Raw genomic sequence first — 21179 nt, 5'->3', positions numbered from 1 at the left:
AGCCTTATTCTAAAATTGATTAAATAAAATAAAAATCCCAATCTACACACAACATCCCATAATGACAAAGTGAAGGTTTTTAGACATTTTTTCCAATTTATTACAAATAATAAACAGAAATACCTTATTTACGTAAGTATTCAGACCCTTTGCCATGAGACTCGAAACTGAGCTCAGGTGCATCCTGTTTCCATTGATCATCCTTGACCTGTTTCTAGAACTTCATTGGAGTCCATCTGTGGTAAATTCAATTGATTGGACATGATTTGGAAAGGCACACACCTGTATATATGGGCCTGAGGACCTCTTCACGGTATCTCTGAGCATTCTAATTGCCATTGATAAAATACAATTGAGTTTGTTGTCCATAGCTTATGCCGGTCCATACCATAACCACACCGCCACCATGGGGCACTCTGTTCACAACGTTGACATCAGCAAAATTTCTGGCAACAGCTATGGTGGGCAATCCTGTAGTCAGCATGCCAATTGAACGCTACCTCAACTTGAGACATCTGTGGCATTGTGTTGTGTGACAAAACTGCACATTTTAGAGTGGCCTTTTATTGTCCCCAGCACAAGGTGCACCTTGGTAATGATTATGCTGTTTAATCAGCTTCTTGATATTCCACACCTGTCAGGTGGATGGATTATATTGGCAAAGGAGAAATGCTCACTAACAGGGATTTAAACAAATTTGTGTACAACATTTTAGAGAAATAAGCTTTTTGTGCATATGGAACATTTCTGGGATCAACAGTTTACGTATTGCGTATTCAATTTTTTTTTCAGTATAGATTTCAGTCATTTTCACATTTGTCCTTTCATGATAACAAAGGGAAAAAATGGTTAAAGAAATAATTATTGTTCATGTCTCATTGTATATTCACTACTCATAACCTGCCTTCATGTTAACCCTGAGAAACATGGTCTCCTTATCATCACTAACGGCCTCTACGTTAGAGATCCTAACGACCTGCGTAAAGAGACCAAGGCCAGTTCTTCATATATCTCCACTAGAGCACTGCATAGTGACTTAATGAAGCCGACATGTCTGTGCCTCTCTTTTTATGGTCTATCCTTCAGAGGCCATTTCCCAGCTAGTTAGTACACCATAAGCATTAGGATCACAGCAACTGATGCTGGTGAGACCGTGTTAGTTGTGTAACAGGTTTACAAAATAAAGAATGATTTCCCAAACCCTCTGCACACACAACATTACCAACCAAAAGTTACAAATCCTCTGTGCTCACTGCTCTATTCTTTGACAGAGAGAATTGATGGGTAGGGACGAGGCAAACAAAAAGGGTGAGGGAGAAAAGAGAAAAAAAAGTTTGCCATTTGCAATGGTGGACCATTTGGCAGAAGAGGCAATTGCATCAGGCCTCACATCATCAAGGAGCCTCGTGAGCTGGTCATATATATTTTTTAAAACTATTCCAGTAATCTTTTTTATATATACAGTACCATTCAAAAGTTTGGAGTTCTACAATGTAGAAAATAGTACAAATAAAGAACAACCCTTGAATGAGTAGGTGTGTCCAAATTTTTGACTGGTACTGTATATAATTTCTCCGATTGAGGGCCCCGCATACTCCGCTCGAGGCATCCCCAAACCAGCCCACCCCGACAAATGACCCGCTGTCATGGGCTGCTCAGCTCATCGCTCTCATTCTGTCTTACTTCAGCAAGTTGGTTCAGCAACTTCAAAATCTGCAGGAAGCTTAAAAGTTACAATGGAAATAGTTGGAAGGGGGGTTTTGTCTGGCCACTGTGCCCAGGTTAATGAGGCCACATTGCTGACAAAAAAGGCCTCCAAAAATGTAAATAAATCCATCCAGCTGAATAATAATTCATAATATAGATCAATACTTTATTTCCATACATATACAAATATTTTTCTCAGAATAGTAGAAACAAGTGTCATTAATCACCCACGGACTGGTTCATTATAATGGACTATTCTACCCTGACAGAGTTCCCGTGCATTGTTTCACACGATATGATAGCAAACATGACTTTCATTGAAATGAACTTGCAGCAATGAGGCGCTTTCAGAACGGGGCAGAGAAAAAAATATTATAATAATTTTCACAGAAAAATTAAATCTTAAAGCATTTCTTTTGTAAAAAGACAGGTGCTGCTGATAATACTGCCTTTGTTGTCGAGGCAGGGGCCATGTACAGTATGTGTAGCACATGTATCTGCTGCTGTCTGGTTAAAAAGAGTATGGCATGTCATACTCCTTTTGGCCAGACAGCATCAGATACATGAGCTACATATAGAAAGACAGAGGGGCGCCGTTTCCCTCACTCGGATGCTTTCTTCGGTGAGATCGTTTCAACCACTTGCTGGAAATATTTTTTGGATGAACGTGGAAAGGTAATCTACTTTCTGTAATGATTTGTTTAACAAACAGATGAAAACATGACTGGTTGTGTTCATGATTGTGTTCATGGCACATACATTTTTATTGTCAAATTACATGTCTTTACTATATAACCCCTAAAAAAAATTATTGTAGACCCATGGGGGAGGGGGCTCAGACTGGCCGCTGTTTCAAGCCTCCAAATCACTAAGTCTGCCCCTGACCGTTTGGTACCATCAGGCAGCTAACCCATTTAGAGGCATTTTGAGCCCTTTAAGAAACAGGCGGCAGGCACATTCTTCACAAGTTGCTCTGGGGAGCAATATCACAAGCTTGCGTGTTGCTAACAGATGCCTGGCAAGAGTAAACAGGCGTTTTGCTGCCATCACTTTGCTCCCCTCCAGACTCCAGCTCTTCTCTTCCCTCTCTGTCACCCAGCATGCCCAGTTTCAGATCTGGGGTCTGACGGCGTGAATGAACATTGACGTCTGTTTTCCACAGTGTGGCGCGTAGATTATTAATCAAATATAAAAAGCCAGTTTCACTACTCCGCTTTGCATTAGCAGGCTAGTACCTCCATTGGTAATCCATCCCGCCAACCCCAATACACACATTCACACACACACACACACACATGCACACGCACGCACACACATACACACACACACACACCCATATGTATCTGTGCACTGTTGTGGCCTCTGAAGCCCAAATAGATGCTTTAATCTGAGGCAAATGCAGTTGCAAGGATTAGGGCTTTATTGAAACAAATAAGTGTTTTAATGGGAGAAAGATCCAGTTTCAATTTCAATAGCTCGTTTAACCCTTATCTGCCAAATTCCTTAGGGCCCCTTCTATGTTAATGGGATCTACATTGCACTTGCATTGGTGGTGTTAACAAGCACAGCCTATTAATATTAATTACCCATAAGTTTTCTGTGTAGGAAATACTTTCTTGGTACATATTTACTCTAACTTTATCCCTAATAAATTGGGTCAAATTGGCCATCCTAAAATACTAGTTTCTCCAAAAAAGGCATTATTATTCAACTAGATGTAAACATTCCATTCCACTGAATAGTTTTTTTGTTTAAAGAGTGTTTTGACAATGGCTATTAAAACCAGCCATGTTTGGGCTTGTACTTTCCCAACCCAAGCCTCCTGAGGCCCTGTTAAAATGGTTCCTTATTTACAAAACTAAACACACAATCTGCTCAACAAAAACAGACCAATACCAGTGTGTGTGTGTGTGTGTGTGTGTGTGCGCATGCGTGTGTGTGTTGGTGTGTGAGCATACGTGTGTGTGTGTGTGTGTGTGTGTGTGTGTGTGCGATCGGGAGGTTTAGGGATGGGTCTGTGAGTATTACTTTAAATAAAACATCATCGATGCATTTAGTCAAAACCCTAGTCAGTTCAGCCCTCTTAATAAGCCATCTAATAATGAACCAACACAGACTTCAGACACCTACTCAGAAGTTTACAGTTTCCCTCTTCAGCACTAACGCACAGACACGGCCATCATCCGGGTGCCCCACAATGAGAGCCACTTCAGGCTTCCTAATGATCCCAGCATACACACTCATAATTTACATAGAAAGCAGTGGCCACACTGACCCAACATTACACACTAGATGCATTTAGTGGAGTAGGTCGAGATCTTCAAGTTCCTCGGTGTCCACATCACTAAGGAATTAACATGGTCCACACACACCAACAGTCGTGAAGTAGGCACGACAACACCTCTTCCCCCTCAGGAGGATGAAAAGATTTGGCATGGGCCCTCACATCTTGACTGGCTGCATCCCTGCTTGGTATGGCAACTGCTTCGCATCCGAACGCAAGGCGCTGCAGTGGCTAGTGAGTATGGCCCAGTACATCACTTGGGCCGAGCTCCCTACCATCCAGGACATCTATACCAAGCGGTGTCAGAGAGGAAGGCCTTAATAATGTTCAAAGAGTCCAGCCAATCTGGAAGCGAAAGAAACGCACACCTGTTTAGGCGAGATGCTGGCTAGCGGAGTAGAACACTTCAAAAATAAGTCATTGACTTTCTCTCTACTACCTCACAGCCAAGCTGTACCGATGCACCAAGTCCGGAACCAACAGGACCCTGAACAGCTTCTATCCCCAAGCTATAAGATTGCTAAATACACTACATTATCAAAATCGTTAAACATCTCATTCCAAAATCATGGGCATTAATATGGAGTTGGTCCCCCCTTTGCTGCTATAACAGCCTCCACTCTTCTGGGAAGGCTTTCCACTTGATGCTGCAGGGAATTGCTTCCATTCAGTCACAAGAGCTTTAATGAGGTCGGGCACTGATGTTGGGTGATTAGGCCTCGCTCACAGTCGTCGTTCCAATTCATCCTAAAGCTGTTCAATGGGGTTGAGGTCAGGGCTCTTTGTCCTGGCCAGTCAAATTCTTCCACACCAATCTTGACAAACCATTTCTGTATGGACCTTGCTTTGTGCATGGAGGCATTGTCATGCTGAATTAGGAAAGGGCCTTCCCCAAACTATAGCTACAAAGCTGGAAGCACAGAATCATCTAGAATAGCATTAAGATTTAATTTTACTGGAACTATGGGGTTTAGCTCAAACCATGAAAAACAGCCCCAGACCATTATTCCTCTTCCACCAAACTTTACAGTTGGCACTATGCACGGGGGCTGGTAGCGTTCCCTTGGCATCCGCCAAACCCAGATTCGTTCCGTTGGACACCCAGATGGTGAAGCGTGATTCATCATTCCAGAGAACGCATTTCTACTGCTCCAGAGTCCAATGGCTGCGAGCTTTACACCACTCCAGCCGACACTTAGCATTGCTTGATCTTAGGCTTGTGTGTGGCTGCTCGACCATGGAAACTCCTTTAATGAAGCCCCTGGCGAACAGTTATTGTGCTAACGTTGCTTCCAGAGGCAGTTTGGAACTCGGTAGTGAGTGTTGCAACCGAGGACAGATGATTTTTACGTGCCACGTGCTTCAGCACTCGGCGGTCCCTCTCTGTGAGCTTGTGTGGCCTACCACTTTGCAGCTGAGCTGTTGTCGCTCCTAGACGTTTCCACTTCACCGTTACATCATCCTGATAAATACGGGATACAAAACAATACAAATGTGTCGTTCTGCCCCTGAACAGGCAGTTAACCCACTGTTCCTAGGCTGTCATTGAAAATAAGAATTTGTTCTTAACTGACTTGCCTCGTTCAATAAAGGTAAAATGTAAAAAAACTTTTTTTTAAAAAACATTACACCCCATCCTGACCGTTTGACCTGAAATCCATTATCCCTGTGTTTCATGGAGCCAGGGTTAGCTACAGTATAGTATGGAGCGACTTACCTTGCAGCGTTGCAGGCTTGTTGGGGCATGAGGGAATTTAAGAGTCTCTCTGATGACCTTATTGTCAAACAACTCCTCAGACCCCCCCCCATTTGCCCAAATGAACCAGCCCCGGGGAGGGTGTGTAAACAGGATGTCAACCCATGGATCAGTCAACTATTTTAAACTTATGGGTTTGGTATGGTATGCAAACATGCAACCTGTGCTGCATCTCTCTCTGCTGCTGATCGTCTCACGGGCTGAAAGGACACGCTTAAGGTACACTTAACAAAATGGATGATTTCATGAGCTTGCCATTTTGGTGCTGCTAATGTGTTTACCTCCAAAACTCAGGAAGAAAACTCAACAAGACATGACAAAAGGCTTCAGAAGTTATACTGGGATAGACTAAACAGATCTCTCTTCCCTGGGAGAAAAATATATTGCATGTAACAATTAACTAGACTCAAAAAGCAATATGGTTCAATTGCGGAAGGCTTAGGAATCGACAAAAACAGTGATGAAGTTTTCTTGTGACACATGGCGTGTTTTTTTTCTAATTATCTTTTCCAATTTCTACATACAAGCACATTACTGTTCAATTTTCACCTCCATCAGTATGATTATTAATCAGATCACACATCAATTGCCAGAACCACCCAAGAAATTCAGCCTGTAATAAAACTGTCATCTGCTCCACTATAAAGACAGATGCTGTGAGTTGTGTGATAACATAATTAAACTGTTCTGGGAGGGATTCCATACAATTATTCAAATTGGAAGAGCACTATCGTTTTACCAACAAAGCAATTTAGGGCAATATGCAGTGTCATAACACTGATGTTATCCGTTCTCCCAGATTTCCAATAAGTTGGAGCCTCTACCGTCCCCAGCCCGATCTGACAATATGAACAGTTTACAAGCAGATACCTGAGAGCACTGAGAGATGAAGGAAAGACAATCCACAGAATTACACAGGTGGCTGTGAGTGAAACAGAGCAGTGTGTATCCTTTTAACATGATCCTCTCTGAGATGAGGAGGGGTGTGTGTGTGCACTTGTGTGTGTGTGTGGCATGCATATTTGTCATTGACTGCAACCCTCAGGAAGCAAACACACAATGAGAGAATAATGCGTCATTGCCTTTGGACACCAACCACACAGAGAAACCAGCCCTTTATCACACCTATTGGTTATGCAGTACTGAGCAGATATACTGCTGTGAGAAAACAAAAAGCTGAATTACTGAATTTAATTTAATTAAAATGTGTGGTGATAACGAGTGTTTTTTACTTGTAGTAAAGAGGGGTGGTTCTGTTCCACTGAACTCCACAGTCAAGTGGACGCAATCAGCAGCCAGCGGTCCAGCAGCATGAGAGCTGCTCTGGGCTCACCTCTGACCTGATGATTTTAACCTTTCTGATCTAAATGCCAGTTAGTCTGACCACTAGTCTGCTCTACTGACCAGGACACAGGCCACAGCAGCACTGGCCCTGCTACACTGTACTGTACTGGGCCTGGTTGTCTACTTTACAGTACAGGGCTGTGCTGAGCAGTGTGTGTGTGTGTGTGTGTGTGTGTGTGTGTGTGTGTGTGTGTGTGTGTGTGTGTGTGTGTGTGTGTGTGTGTGTGTGTGTGTGTGTGTGTGTGTGTGTGTATGTCTCTCTCTTCCACCATGTCGAGAGGGACCTTGTTATAGTTTATATTATGCAAACAGCTAACCTGTGTCTGCAGCTCCATGTGAAGAGCCAAAATGTTGCTCTCCAGACAGTACTGATGGCCCTGCTCCAACACCGAAGAGACATTAAAGAAGAAAAAAGTTGGTTTGCCTTATCTTGCGATTTGTGTCAAAGCTTTAGAGAACTTGTCTGACAAAGAAGCCTGGATCGATATTTCTGCTTTAAAGAAAAAGCAATGATTCTGCTGTTGTTCTTTTTCTGATGATATTGTTGGCGTGTACAATGAGTGGACAAAACATTATGAACATCTGCTCTTTCCTTGACATAGACTGACCAGGTTAATCCAGGTGAAAGATATGATCACTTATTGATGTCACATGTTAAATCCACTTCAATCAGTGTAGATGAAGGGGAGGAGACAGGTTAAATAAGGATTGTTATGCATTGAAACAATTGGGACATGGATTGTTCATGTGTGCCATTCATAGGGTGAAGGGCAAGACAAAGGATTGACATGCCTTTGAACAGGGTATGGTAGTAGGTGCCAGGTTCACCGGTTTGTGTCAAGAACTGCAACGCTGCTGGGTTTTTCACGCTCAACAGTTTCCCATGTGTATGAAGAATGGTCCACAACCCAATGGACATCCAGCCAACTTGACACAACTTTGGGAAGCATTGGAGTAAACATGGTTCAGCATCCCAGTGCGACACCTTGTAGAGTCCATGCACTGATGAATCGAGGCTGTTCTGAGAGCAAAAGGTGGGGCAACTCAATATTCTGAATGTTTTGTACACTCAGTGTATTTTCTAGAGAAGCCAGATTTTTGGAGGCCACAGTCTGCGTTGTTTAATATTTCCACCACATGTTTATGTAAGGCCTTTAAGCTTGCCAGATAACGTAATTTTCCTCGTGATCATCTTTTCCTGCAACGTTTATTGAAGCCTGCAGCTCAGGAGGTGTCTGTTCCTAGTGCTGAGGGTAAAAGTGTGTTAATATTAGGAAGGTGTTCTTAATGATTTGTACAATCAATGTATTTTCTATCACTGAGGAACGATGATATTTGAGGAATCTCTCAAACTTCATCAAAAGAACACCTCTAAGAGACAGGATATTAATATTTAATACTCCAGTTATATCAGCTGAATCCAATTTCTAGCAGAGGAATCGGTTGCTTGCATAAACATGTGCAAGATTACGAATGCAATGCCTAAATCAACCATAAATCACAATCAACAACAGTACATGTAGTAACTTGAATGTGCAGGAGTCAACAGCAGCCTACAGTATCTAACTGTTCAATCACATCATCACTATGACTGCCTGCTCGTCTATGTGGTTGGCTGCATCTGGTCTAATCTGTGACGGCTCCTTTGGACAAAATCAATAACAACAAAACAAACGGAAAACCCACAAATGTGTAGCTATTGCAAAAACACAGCCCCTTTTTAAAAATATATTTTGTCTTTATGATGTCTATAATCTTCACTTCCTCATTAAAGGGATTTCTGAAAACCACAACTTCTGCTCCATCAGCAAAAAAGTTGAGAGAAAACATAAAATAAAGGAGTCATATTGAGAAAATATAGGGTGCAAACCTTCTGTTTGGTTGACACAACAATACACTATATTTATCCACCAAATGGGAACATTTCTGTTCAAACATAAAATGTGTCTATACAGTGAATGACCAATAATGGGAAACCACTTCGATTGGAGATTTAGATAAGCCAGGAGAGCATCTTGTTTCTGCAGAGGTATTACAGCCCAGTATTTGACTTACTAATAGAGATGTTTAAAGCAAGCTTATGGTCCACTTCCCCCAAATCTGACTGGTCTACAAGATGAATTCCCCTGTCAGAATCAAGATGATCAAACAGATTACAATTATTCTATCCCCTATCTTTATTAATGAGCACTGTCTTTCACAGTTATGTTCCCTAATAAGAATAAATGATATACCACCACCAGGTTTGTTGTTCACCCTGACTCAGGGGTGAACAAAACAATCTAGATTGATTTCTGCATCACCAAAAGGGAAATGGTGTCTTGGATGTTTCTCAGAGTAGCCCACATATCTGTCAAGTTCCCCCCTATATTAGCACAACCAGCAAATAAAACGTAAAAGACAGACTGCAAAATGCCACAAAAGTAAAAGTTATCAAGTAATTGAGCGAAGATCTTAATGCCCATGGGACAATTAACATGGTTCATGATGCATGAATGAAAATCCTGGGTTAGCCTAATGGGAGAATAAAAACGCAGGCGCATTCCCCCAGAACTCTCCACTGGTAAGTACCCTATCAAAGGAGAACGTCAGGAGCGGAGAATGAGACATCTCGTCCTTCATCCCGAACCATGCACCATTTATCACACAGAACAATTCATCCATCTGCCTCTCTCTCTCCATCATAAACCGTATGGTACGCCACAGAAATTAACCATGGTCTTTCTTTGTTCAAAGGGACAAACGGAAAGAAAAACATCTACGATTTATTGAAATGAATAGGAAAAAATTCTACAGGACTAAATTCACAAGTAATGTTTTTATTTCTACATTATTTTCCTAAATGACTGATCTGAGAGAATCATTATCCCATCCATATGACCAGAGAACAGAGACCAGTGTCGGACAGTTGGCTCTTTTCCTCGGGTGAAGGATTTTCTCTCTCTCTCCTTGGTGTCAAGTGTGCATCCATGCCACATTTCCCTGCTCTCTCTCTCCCTCTCGTCTGCCTCACATTCATCAAAGTTGTAACCCCTGTTGTCTTTGCACAGCGAATCACAATGCGCCCCTGGCAAAGAATGAAGGAAAAGTCAACAGGAATTAAGTTTCAGTGCAACTGTTTACTCAACTGTGGCCCGCAGTTATTGAAATTGTATCCATGGTTTTGTGCGACTACTGCAGTAATGAATTCAGTATGGCTGTGATTTTCTCACTGACGACATGATAATGTTGAGCTGGAGAAAATAAGGGAGACGGCTAGAACAGCAGTGATGGAGGGGAGAGGAGGGAGGGACAGCCATGTGGAGTAGACCACCTATAGGTCTAACAAGTAAAGGACGTTTGCAGACACATCTTTATTTGTCTACTTTTTCTATTATTGCTGAAGGAATTATTGTAAATTGTGCATTTGCAACTTTGCTGGTGTTAATGTTTCTGGCTTGCAACACATCACAAACCTGTGATTTCTTGGGCTATTACTCACAATGTGCTGTACGTGTTCACAAGCTGATTGCTTCAAACAAATTACTTCAAATGAATTGCTGTTATTTTTGTTGTGACAAAATGCATGTTTCAGCATTGTTCTTTACCTCATACAGATGTTGATAGATATACTGTGACAACAGGCAGCAACAAAAGAGGCTGTGCATCATGACTAAACTGCTCTTGACAACAACCCCAGTCATTCTTCAATGCCAAGACAGCATGAGACACAGTGATCTTTTCAATGCTGTTTCCTTAAACACGCTGTCGTGTGGCACACATAACACTGACACCAACAGAAAGAGCTTGTCTGTTTCCCTCAAGTCTCAGATGCTGAAAATGTTTTGGGCTTCACTAATAATAAATCTACCGCCATTCTATGGGCCTCATTGGTTGGACACAGAGGAGTGTGGCATTAGTTGTGAGTGTGAGGCGTGTTTACAATGAGCTAAGGGAAAATACTGTCAGCCCATTGCATAGCACAGCACTCCAACTGTCCGAGAATCGTGTGGCACCTATACACTTAAAATATGTTGACCTGCCTCAACAAATACTTCACCAAAATGAAGAAGCTGCATAATACACTAAACATGTCCGCATCCAAACACACAATCATTGAGAGCACTACCCTCTCTTTAAACATTCAAAACACTCTCCAATATACATAAATAATAATCATGTGTTTATGTACTTGATGTACTTTGGGTCGGGATTAAATATTAACAGGCACTTTAGAGGGGATAGGGACTGCTGTTGCCATGGGAATAAAATCCACTCATTTTGACATTATTTTCATTAGGCCACTGTTGATACAGTCCCAAAAGGTTTTGCATGTCAGCAATCAAGTTGTGAAGATATAAGACTTTCAAAAAGCAAATAGTAACTTGATTGCTGACATGCAAAACATTTTTAGGACTGTAAAAAACAGTAAAATAATGAAACAAATACCAAAAGATAGTTTTTGAGGGGATTATTCCTTTCATTAAGACAGGTGTGAAGAGAGGAACCGAGTTGACCTGCTGCTGCTGGAGATGGATCAGGTCAGCTGCCATGACGTCCACTGACGTGGCGCTCTTGGGCCTCGCGTCCCTGGACCCGTCCTCCACGCTCGCTGCTCTGTTCTGACTGGCTGGACCATTGCTTGTCGCCTCGGTCCCAGATTGTTGCATCATGACTTAAAAACCTGAGACAGCAGGGAGTAGGAGAAACTGCTGTTAAAACAAGGCACAGTACAGGGGATACAGTACGTTCTAACCTGGGCCAAACTGTAAACGTGTCATTTCCTTCCCACACGAGTTCACTTCTATAACAGATTTTTCTATTGGTTCATTCCTGACTGTTTCTTGTTTGTTTGTTTGCACTGTATTCATAGACTCTCCTTCCACTGGGTGATGAACTAGTCTTTTGCTTTGTCTTTCCGGACAAGATACTTGCAGATGACATGTCCGTACTGGGCTGGAGGAAGGAGCATAGATCAGGTTCTGTTAGTGTTCTGCTTCACGGCTGTGTGGAAAGCAGGGGATAAAAACACACATCTGAGAGAAACCTAACCTCAGTGAGGCAAAGCAATGGAGTCCAAGAAAACACTCACCCTCACAAACAAAACACTTTCTATGGAAATTGATATATTTACTCCCAGAAGAACCACGCAGAATGGGTTTTTAATGGGAAACAGGTCCAACGGGTGGGCGTGCCTGCCTGCCAAAGGATCTCCATGAGAAATATCCAATTAATACCAACATATGAGTCTATACCAAAAACCTTTTCTGTTGTTACTTCATTTTAAAGGAGAATGTGCTGTATACAAATGGTTACATATGCTCTATAATTGCATGTAATTCTATAATCCAACTAAAATAAAACAAATATTCAGCAGTAGATTTTTTTCCATTTTCAAGTCCTTATTGTTTCTAATTTTGATGATGCACAAGCCAGACAGACATCCCCTCACCCCCCAGCCCAACTCCCTCCCCTCGCTCCTGGGATAAGTATGAACTGAATGACACTGATGCTTATCTGGGTCTGCATTCCTGAAATCAGTGGTGAGATTTACATCTTTTGTGTTGGTCACAAGCCTGGTGCGGCGGGAGGCGCGTCTAGTTGCCCAACTCCAGAGCAGTTAATGAAGCTGACCAAGTCAGACAGAAGTAAATTAACTTGGCTGATTAATGATTTATACAAAGTAGAATAATTGCCCTTAAAACATTGGGCCTCGTCATGAAAGATGGTGGAAATTAGACTAAATGCAGATTTAAAATGTTGTGTTTAAGCCGTGTTATAGGGAGGCCAGTACGTGTTAATGTGTGCTCAACAGAGGGGCTGAGTCTCCTGAGATGCCAATCTAAACAAGAGACACCCTATATTGATGAGTTCAGAGACCTGGTCGTGCTGTGCCAGGACAACAACCTCTCCCTCAAAGTGATCAAGACAAAGGAGATGATTGTGGACTACATGAAAAAGAGGCCCGAGCACGCCCCCAGTCTCATCGACGGGGCTGCAGTAGAGCAGGTTGAGAGCTTCAAGTTCCTTAGTGTCCACATCACCAACAAACTAACATGGTCCAAGCACACCAAGACAGTCATGAAGAGGGCACTACAAAACCTATTCCCCCTCAGGAGACTGAAAATATTTGGCATGGGTCCTCAGATCCTCAAAAGGTTCTACAGCTGCACCATCGAGAGCATCCTGACTGGTTGCATCACTGCCTGGTATGGCAACTGCTCGGCCTCCAACCGCAAGGCACTACAGAGGGTAGTGCGAACGACCCAGACCATCACTGGGGCCAAGCTTCCTGCCATCCAGGACTTCTATACCAGGCGGTGTCAGAGGAAGGCCCTAAAAATTGTCAAAGACTCCAGCCACCATAGTCAAAGACTGTTCTCTCTGCTACCGCACAGCAAGCGGTACCGGAGCCCCAAGTCTAGGTCCAAGAGGCTTCTAAACATCTTCTACCCCTAAGCCATATGACTCCTGAACACCTAATCAAATGGCTACCCAGACTATTGGCTACCCCTCTTTTTACACCACTTATACTCTCTGTTGTTATCATCTATGCATCTATATCATCTATACATTTAATTAATTATTCTTATATGCATTTTTTTAAACTGCATTGTCGGTTAGGGGATCGTAAGTAAGCATTTCACTGTAAGGTCTATCTATACCTGTTGTATTCAGCGCATGTGACTAATACAATTTGATTTGATTTGAAACAAGGCACCGCTGGCCCACAGCAGAGGAGCCACAATGGGGACTCACTCTGTCTGACAGACGTCAAATGGAGCCTGACAGTTTGTCATGTTCGCATTTAATATCAGAAATCAGAATAAGCAAGATAACAATAGAATAGAATAGTACAGCTCAGAGATCATCAACTAGATTCAGCCGAGGGCCGTTTTTTTTCTTGAGTGGATGGTCGGGGGACCAAAACATAATTACAAATAATATGTAGACTGCAAACAGATATAATATTTGACTAAAACATAATAATTTCAAACCTTGCTTACATTTGTATCCGATCACATATATCTCTTTATTATGCATGAGATTAAAATATTTCCTAAATTAAAATCACTTGGAGCTGATTTACTGGTGTCTCTAGTCTTATGTCCAACAATGAAAATGCTCTTCTCGCAAGCAGAACATCCTAGTGAGTCCTCATCAGATAATGTGGTCGGTATTGTTTCAGTTGTATGTCAGCCGCCCCCTCACCTCAACTGTTGTGTATGCTATTTCCCCGATGGCTGAGCAGGCTCTTTTGGAGCTTCAGCCTGCCTTTATTGCCCTACAGAGGGCCTTTGTTGAACTGAAGTTAGTGCTTAATGCCTTTTAAAATCAAACATGTTGTTTTCCCATTCACATAGAAATGTATCGAATGATTTATGCTACGTACACTGAACAAAAATACAAACGCAACATGCAACAATTTCAAAGATTTTACTGAGTTACATTCATTAGGCCCTAATCTATGGATTTCACATGACTGGGAATACAGATATGCATCTGTTTGTCACAGATACATAAAAGAAAAGGTAGGGGTGTGGATCGGAAAACCAGACAGTATCTGGTGTGACCACCATTTGCCTCATGCAGTGTGACACATCTTCTTCACATAGCGTTGATCAGGCTGTTGATTGTGGCCTGTGTAATGTTGTCCCACTCTTCAATGGCTGTGTGAAGATGCTGGATATTGGCGGGAACTGGAACACGCTGCCGTACATGTCGATACAGAGCATCCCAAACATGCTCAATGAGTGACATGTCTGGTGAGTATGCAGGCCATAGAAGAACTGGGACATTTTCATTTTTAGCTTCCAGGAATTGTGTACAGATCCTTGTGACATGGGGCCGTGCATTGTCATGCTGAAACATGAGATGATGGAGGCGGATGAATGACAAGACAATGGGCCTCAGGATCTCGTCAAGTTATCTCTGTGCATTTAAATTGCCATCGATAAAACGCAATTGTGTTCATTGTCAATAACTTATGCCTGCCCATAGCATAATTCCACCGCCACCATGGGTCACTCTGTTCACAACATTGACATCAGCAAACCGCTTGCCCACACGACGCAATACACACTGTCTGCCATCTGCCTGGTACAGTTGAAAACTGTATTAATCCGTGAACAGCACACCTCTCCAGTGTGCCAGTGGCCATTGATGGTGAATATTTTCCCAATGAAGTTGGTTATGATGCCGAACTGCAGTCAGGTCCAGACCTTGGTGAGGACGACGAGCACACAGATGAGCTTCCCTGAGACGGTTTGTGCCAAAATTCTTTAGTTGTGCAAACTCAGTTTCATTAGCTGTCCGGCTTGCTGGTCTCAGACGATTCTGTAGGTGAAGAAGCTGAATGTGCAGGTCCTGGGCTGGCGTGGTTAAACTGGTCTGCGGTTGGTCGTACTGTCAAATGATCTAAAATTACATTGGAGGCGGCTTATGGCAGAGAAATGAACATTAAATTCTCTGGCAACAGCTCTGGTGGACATTCCTGCAGTCCGCATGCCGATTGCACGCTCTCTCAAAAGACATATGTGGCATTGTGTTTTGTGACAAATTGCACATTTTAGAGTGGCCTTTTATTGTCCCTAGCACAAGGTGAACCTGTGTAATGATCATGCTGTTTATTCAGCTTCTCTATATGCTAAACCTGTCAGATGGATGGATTATCTTGGCAAATGAGAAATGCTAACTAACAAGGATTTAAACAAATTTGTGCACTACATTTGAGAGAAATAACTTTTTGTCCGTATGGAACATTTCTGGGATTGTTTATTTCAGCTCATGAAACATGGGACCAACACTTTACATGTTGCGTTTATATTTTTGTTCAGTATACTTTGGATGTGTTCCCGTGTATAAATATCTGGAAATCTGGATTGACGATAGGCTTTCATTCAAAATACATGTTGATGAGTTAGTTATGAAGTTATTCATTTAAATGGACGTCTTTTACAGGAATATGCCTTATGTTAAATAGCAGAAAACAATGAATTTTGTCTATATTGATTCCGATCTTACAATATGGCGATATCATTTATATGAATGCAGCTGCCACTGTATTGAAACCACTGGATACTGTATAGCATTACGCTTCATTATGGGCGATAGGTTCAGCACACATCAATGTACTCTATATGAGAAAGTAAGCTGGCCCTCTTTGAAGTCTCGCGGATCTATGCATTATGCTCTTTTTGTCTATAAATCCCTCTTACGTAAACCATCACCATACATCACTTATCTGGTAACCTACAGAAATACAAGCTATCAGACACAATCTCAGGAATGGTTAACTCTAGAGGTCCCTTCAATCTCAACAGTTAAGTAAATCTACCTTTAGTTATTTTGCTACCTTGCTTGTGGAATTGTCTACAGAATTCACTGAAATTCAATGGTGCATCTAGCAGTTCAGACGGCTATGTGAGGACCATTTTAAGGAAGAATGTGTTTGTTTTTTACGATTCTATGATTGATCTTGTAATTTATTTTAGATTTTACTTTATTGTGATGTTTTTTGTGCTTCCATATATTTTGTATGTAAGTAACTAGGCCTATGTTTTTTTTTTACTGTCCCCGGGGCCATGCTGCAAATGAGAATGTATTCTCAGTCCACTCACCTGGTTAAATAAATAATAAATAAATCTCATTCTGAGCCCCTGCCTCTCTGCCTGCAGGCTATGGGCTGTCGGGCCCAAGCTACAGACTGTTGGGCCCAGGCTATGGGCTGATGGGCTCAGGCTATGGGCTGTGTTCTCTGGGTTCTGGGCTCTGGCCTCAAGCCTCCAGCTCAGCCCACTCTCTCTCCTTCTCTCCAGACAGATGTTGACCCGGCTGACCCCTTCAGTCTGGCACAGCCTCCCTCCATAACGGGATTTTGTAAACAAGGAGTGAGCAAGAGGAATACTGTGGGATGGAAGAGAGAGAGTCAGCCACAACTACAAGAGTCAGCTGGCTGCTCAGCTCAGGTCGGCTCAGCTCATACAAACTCCCCTTCCTTCTGTGACACCAATTAGAAACACATTCTTAAGCCAAATGAAATGTGATTTGAAATAAACCACATGCTGACGCTATTCACCCCCACTTCTTTTTCAAATAAAATACATTTTTCCACACGTAAAAAAATGGACTGAGTCCGTTTTTCTCTCTCTAAAGCTACATAAAAGGGGAAAATAATTCCTATTATGCATGCACTGTCATTCCATGCAAAATTTCCGTAATTATAACGGAAAGGCGTACATTTACGAATGCAAGGCATCTCCAAAAGTAATCAAGAGAATGAGCCGCGGGGCTATTTTAATGTATGCAAAACTTGTGACCCACAATGAAGGAAAGTAAGGCGCACATGCTTGGAACCGGCACTGATGAGGGACGCCTAAAATGAACACCCAATTCATTTTCGAATTGACAAACAAATGAAACCCGTAAATCTACTTTCTCGTTCATTTTACTGCAGAATAGTTCAAAGCTGCAGAAAAAAGAGAAAAATAAAGAAAATGTCAAATGTGCATTAAATATCACCCAGATAGGAATGAGCCTTATTGGAAAGTTATCTAGTGACAACTATGTTAATCTGAGCTGCACTGAGGCAAAGACACAGCAACTTCATGTAGGCTATAAGGCACAGCCAACTAGTCTACCACGTGACAGGGCCCCTCGTTCATTTATCTACTCATTTATGTTCAGTTTGCTCAGAGGATACATTTATCTGTGATGATGACTCAAATAGCTTGCAGTTATTATTTTTTTAAAATTCATACATTTATACAACAATACATATTGAGGGGGAATCATCAGTCAAGTGTCTCGCTAAAGGTACTATACTTAGCAGGGCTGGAAAATACACATTCATGCAAGCACCCACAAATGCACAAACACAGACACAAACAGCCATACACACATACACACACAAATAAACACACACACATATTCAAACAGAAATGAGGGGGACGTTCATGAGAAACAGGCCTGCTTGTTTATGAGGCATGTCAGCCCTAAATATAAAAAGAAAAACAAGAAAAACAAAGAACCCTAAATAATGAACATTCCATGAGGTAACAGAGGTCCACAAAACAGATGCTATGCTTCTCTGTTGATCCTCAGACGTCTGTTCTTCTAAAGAGGGTGGGGGTTGCTGGGGTCTGGTTGCAAAACACAACAAGTGTTTGGAACAAACAGTGGATCATAAAAAAAAGGTCAGAGTTTCTGTTTGGTGATGGTTTTGTTCGTCTAATAAGGGGAGTACAGTCCAAACACAGTCACATGCAACCACTACCTGACGAGACGGGTTCAGAGCACGGCAGGGCACCATGGACTAATCAAGCCTATCGTTCCACTCAATAGAAGTCTAAAAGCCTGTCCCTTGTCATGGCAGCCTGGAATTGAAGAGCTCAACAATCCAGTCAACAATCCAAAGTAGGGTCGGCCTGCACAGCTGTGACGTGGCCTTTCCCCATGTTTTACTTTTCACTAATGCTCGTGACAGTAAACCCTTTATGGCCACCTGTTCCGGTCTGCATAGTTATCACATAGCTCCAGTTTACACAAGCACATAACAGAAGCACACAACACAAGCACAACATTGTTGGGGAGGAGATAAAGACACAGACAAAGGAGATGACAACGGGAGAGATTCACTCTGATGCTGCCTGTTTAGGTTGGCTTGGTTGCGAAACTAGACAACATGAAGATGTTGTACCAAGGTGGTGCAACACCATAACGCTTCACCTGGAAGGGGTTTACAAGGTTTGGAGAGTTTTGTGTTCAGCTATATTTTGGCTCGACAAACATGAGAGAAAATCTCTTTTTTTCACCGTGTTTACAGATAGCTGAACAAACATTTGTTCAACAATCCACAGTCAACCCTCTCATAATACAAAATAAACTATTCAAAGAACTGAACCCGTCTACTGGCTTGTGCAGAACAGAACAGAAAGTCTGAATTGGGCTGGGCCCCTGAACCCTCCCGCAGTCATAGAACAGCCAGTGTCCTGCCCTCCCTCCCTCCCACCCTTCCTTCCTCCCTCCCTCCCTCCCTCCCACCCTTCCTTCCTCCCTCCCTCATCACCTTGGTCTTTACCTGTCATGCCCTGACCTTAGAGATCCTTTTTATGTCTCTATTTTGGTTTGGTCAGGACTTGAGTTGGGGTGGGCATTCTATGTTTTGTGTTTCTATAATTTTCTATGTTTTGGCCAGGTATGGTTCTCAATCAGGGACAGCTGTCTATCGTTGTCTCTGATTGGGAACCTTACATAGGTACCCTTTTCCCCTGTGTTTGTGGGAGGTTAACTTTGTTTGATGGCACATAGCATTAAGCTCCACGGTTTGTTTTGGATTGTTTTGTCGGAGTCATTTCTTAAATAAAGTCAAATGTACGCTCGCCACCCTGCACCTTGGTTCTCATCCTTCAACAGCTGTGACATTACCTTAATGTAGCCTAGACCTCCATAATCCAGAACCACACACATCCCTCAGAAGTAGTTGCCACAATATCTGGCCTCGCTTGGCACTCAACAAAGAATCCCTCGCCCTTCTCTTCTCCGAGAAGGTAAATTGACAGTATTGATGACATTCTGCCAATGGAGACTTCACAGTGAGACCAAACAAGCACTGATCTTACCAGCCACTTCAACAAAAAGTTGCAGATAAACAAAGTCGCAGATAAGAAAACGCCTATCTCAAGACTACTATGACAACATTGTAGGAACAGGCCTCCCCTCTCTCCCTCCTCACCCCTTTTTCACAGACACACATAAGCTTTTTAAAAGTTCCTTCCAGACCTTATAAGGGTTAACCAACCACTCACTCACACCAGCAAACAAAGTTGCTATTTGCTTATGAACTGATTTCTGCCATGGCTACAGTAAACAGGGGTTTTTGTTTATGAACTGATTTCTGCCATGGCTACAGTAAACAGGGGTATTTGCTTATGAACTGATTTCTGCCATGGCTACAGTAAAAAGGGGTTTTTGTTTATGAACTGATTTCTGCCATGGCTACAGTAAACAGGGGTATTTGCTTATGAACTGATTTCTGCCATGGCTACAGTAAACAGGGTTTTTGCTTATGAACTGATTTCTGCCATGGCTACAGTAAACAGGGGTTTTTGTTTATGAACTGATTTCTGCCATGGCTACAGTAAACAGGGGTATTTGTTTATGAACTGATTTCTGCCATGGCTACAGTAAACAGGGGTTTTTGTTTATGAACTGATTTCTGCCATGGCTACAGTAAACAGGGGTATTTGTTTATGAACTGATTTCTGCCATGGCTACAGTAAACAGGGGTTTTTGCTTATGAACTGATTTCTGCCATGGCTACAGTAAACAGGGGTTTTTGCTTATGAACTGATTTCTGCCATGGCTACAGTAAACAGGGGTTTTTGTTTATGAACTGATTTCTGCCATGGCTACAGTAAACAGGGGTATTTGTTTATGAACTGATTTCTGCCATGGCTACAGTAAACAGGGGTTTTTGTTTATGAACTGATTTCTGCCATGGCTACAGTAAACAGGGGTTTTTGTTTATGAACAAACACATCACCTTGCAGGAACAATTTAACATTAACCAGGTGGAATAATCAACAGATTTCATAGGTGACACTCATGGCAGACCTAATGTAAACAGGCTCTGGGAGAAGAAAGGGGCAAGGCTTAGGGAATCATTGTCGATGCAAAGGCAGAGCCAGCTAGAATAAACAGCTGGGGGAAACTCAAGACAAACAGTCATTCTCCTGACATTTGAAGAAGCATTAAGGTGGTGTGTTACAGCTGCTAGCCTGGCGGCCATCATGGACGTGAACAAAGAGGGGGTGGACTGGGGTGGGGAGGGTGTGGTGGGCTGGTGAAAACACGGTGGTTGAGACACAACACTTTGACAACAGACAAAATATAGAGCGTCTTCAAAAACACCACAGCAAGGAACTTGTAAAACATGTTAAACATTTACTTGCTTCAATTATTCAGTAACTAGGGCTTGGCAACAACAAAGGACGTCTGAGGGCTCCTGAATCTGTTCCTAAAAACATCAGGACAGGTTAATGGAAAAACAAGCAATGTTGTTTTCATCTGACAAACAGAGAAATAAATTAACTGCAAGTGCCCTGTATT

The 21179-nt window shown here is 42.3% G+C and overlaps 1 protein-coding gene across 7 annotated transcripts in view; it reads right to left on the bottom strand.

The window, feature by feature from the left end:
- LOC118389636 (forkhead box protein P1-B) overlaps positions 1-21179 on the bottom strand; it is a 245979-nt gene that overhangs the window by 99320 nt on the left and 125480 nt on the right. For all 7 annotated transcript variants that reach the window (XM_052526631.1, XM_052526635.1, XM_052526629.1 and 4 more), the window contains one exon: positions 11588-11754. In XM_052526631.1, the coding sequence (XP_052382591.1) occupies positions 11588-11743 (156 nt within the window). In that variant the 5' untranslated portion in view covers positions 11744-11754. The remainder of the gene's footprint in view (positions 1-11587; positions 11755-21179) is intronic.

Source organism: Oncorhynchus keta, chromosome 10 (genome assembly GCF_023373465.1).
Source record: "Oncorhynchus keta strain PuntledgeMale-10-30-2019 chromosome 10, Oket_V2, whole genome shotgun sequence".
NCBI classification, from domain to species: Eukaryota; Metazoa; Chordata; class Actinopteri; order Salmoniformes; family Salmonidae; genus Oncorhynchus; species Oncorhynchus keta.
The sequence above is the reverse complement of the archived record's forward strand: the minus strand, read 5'-3'. Positions and strand labels throughout refer to the sequence as shown.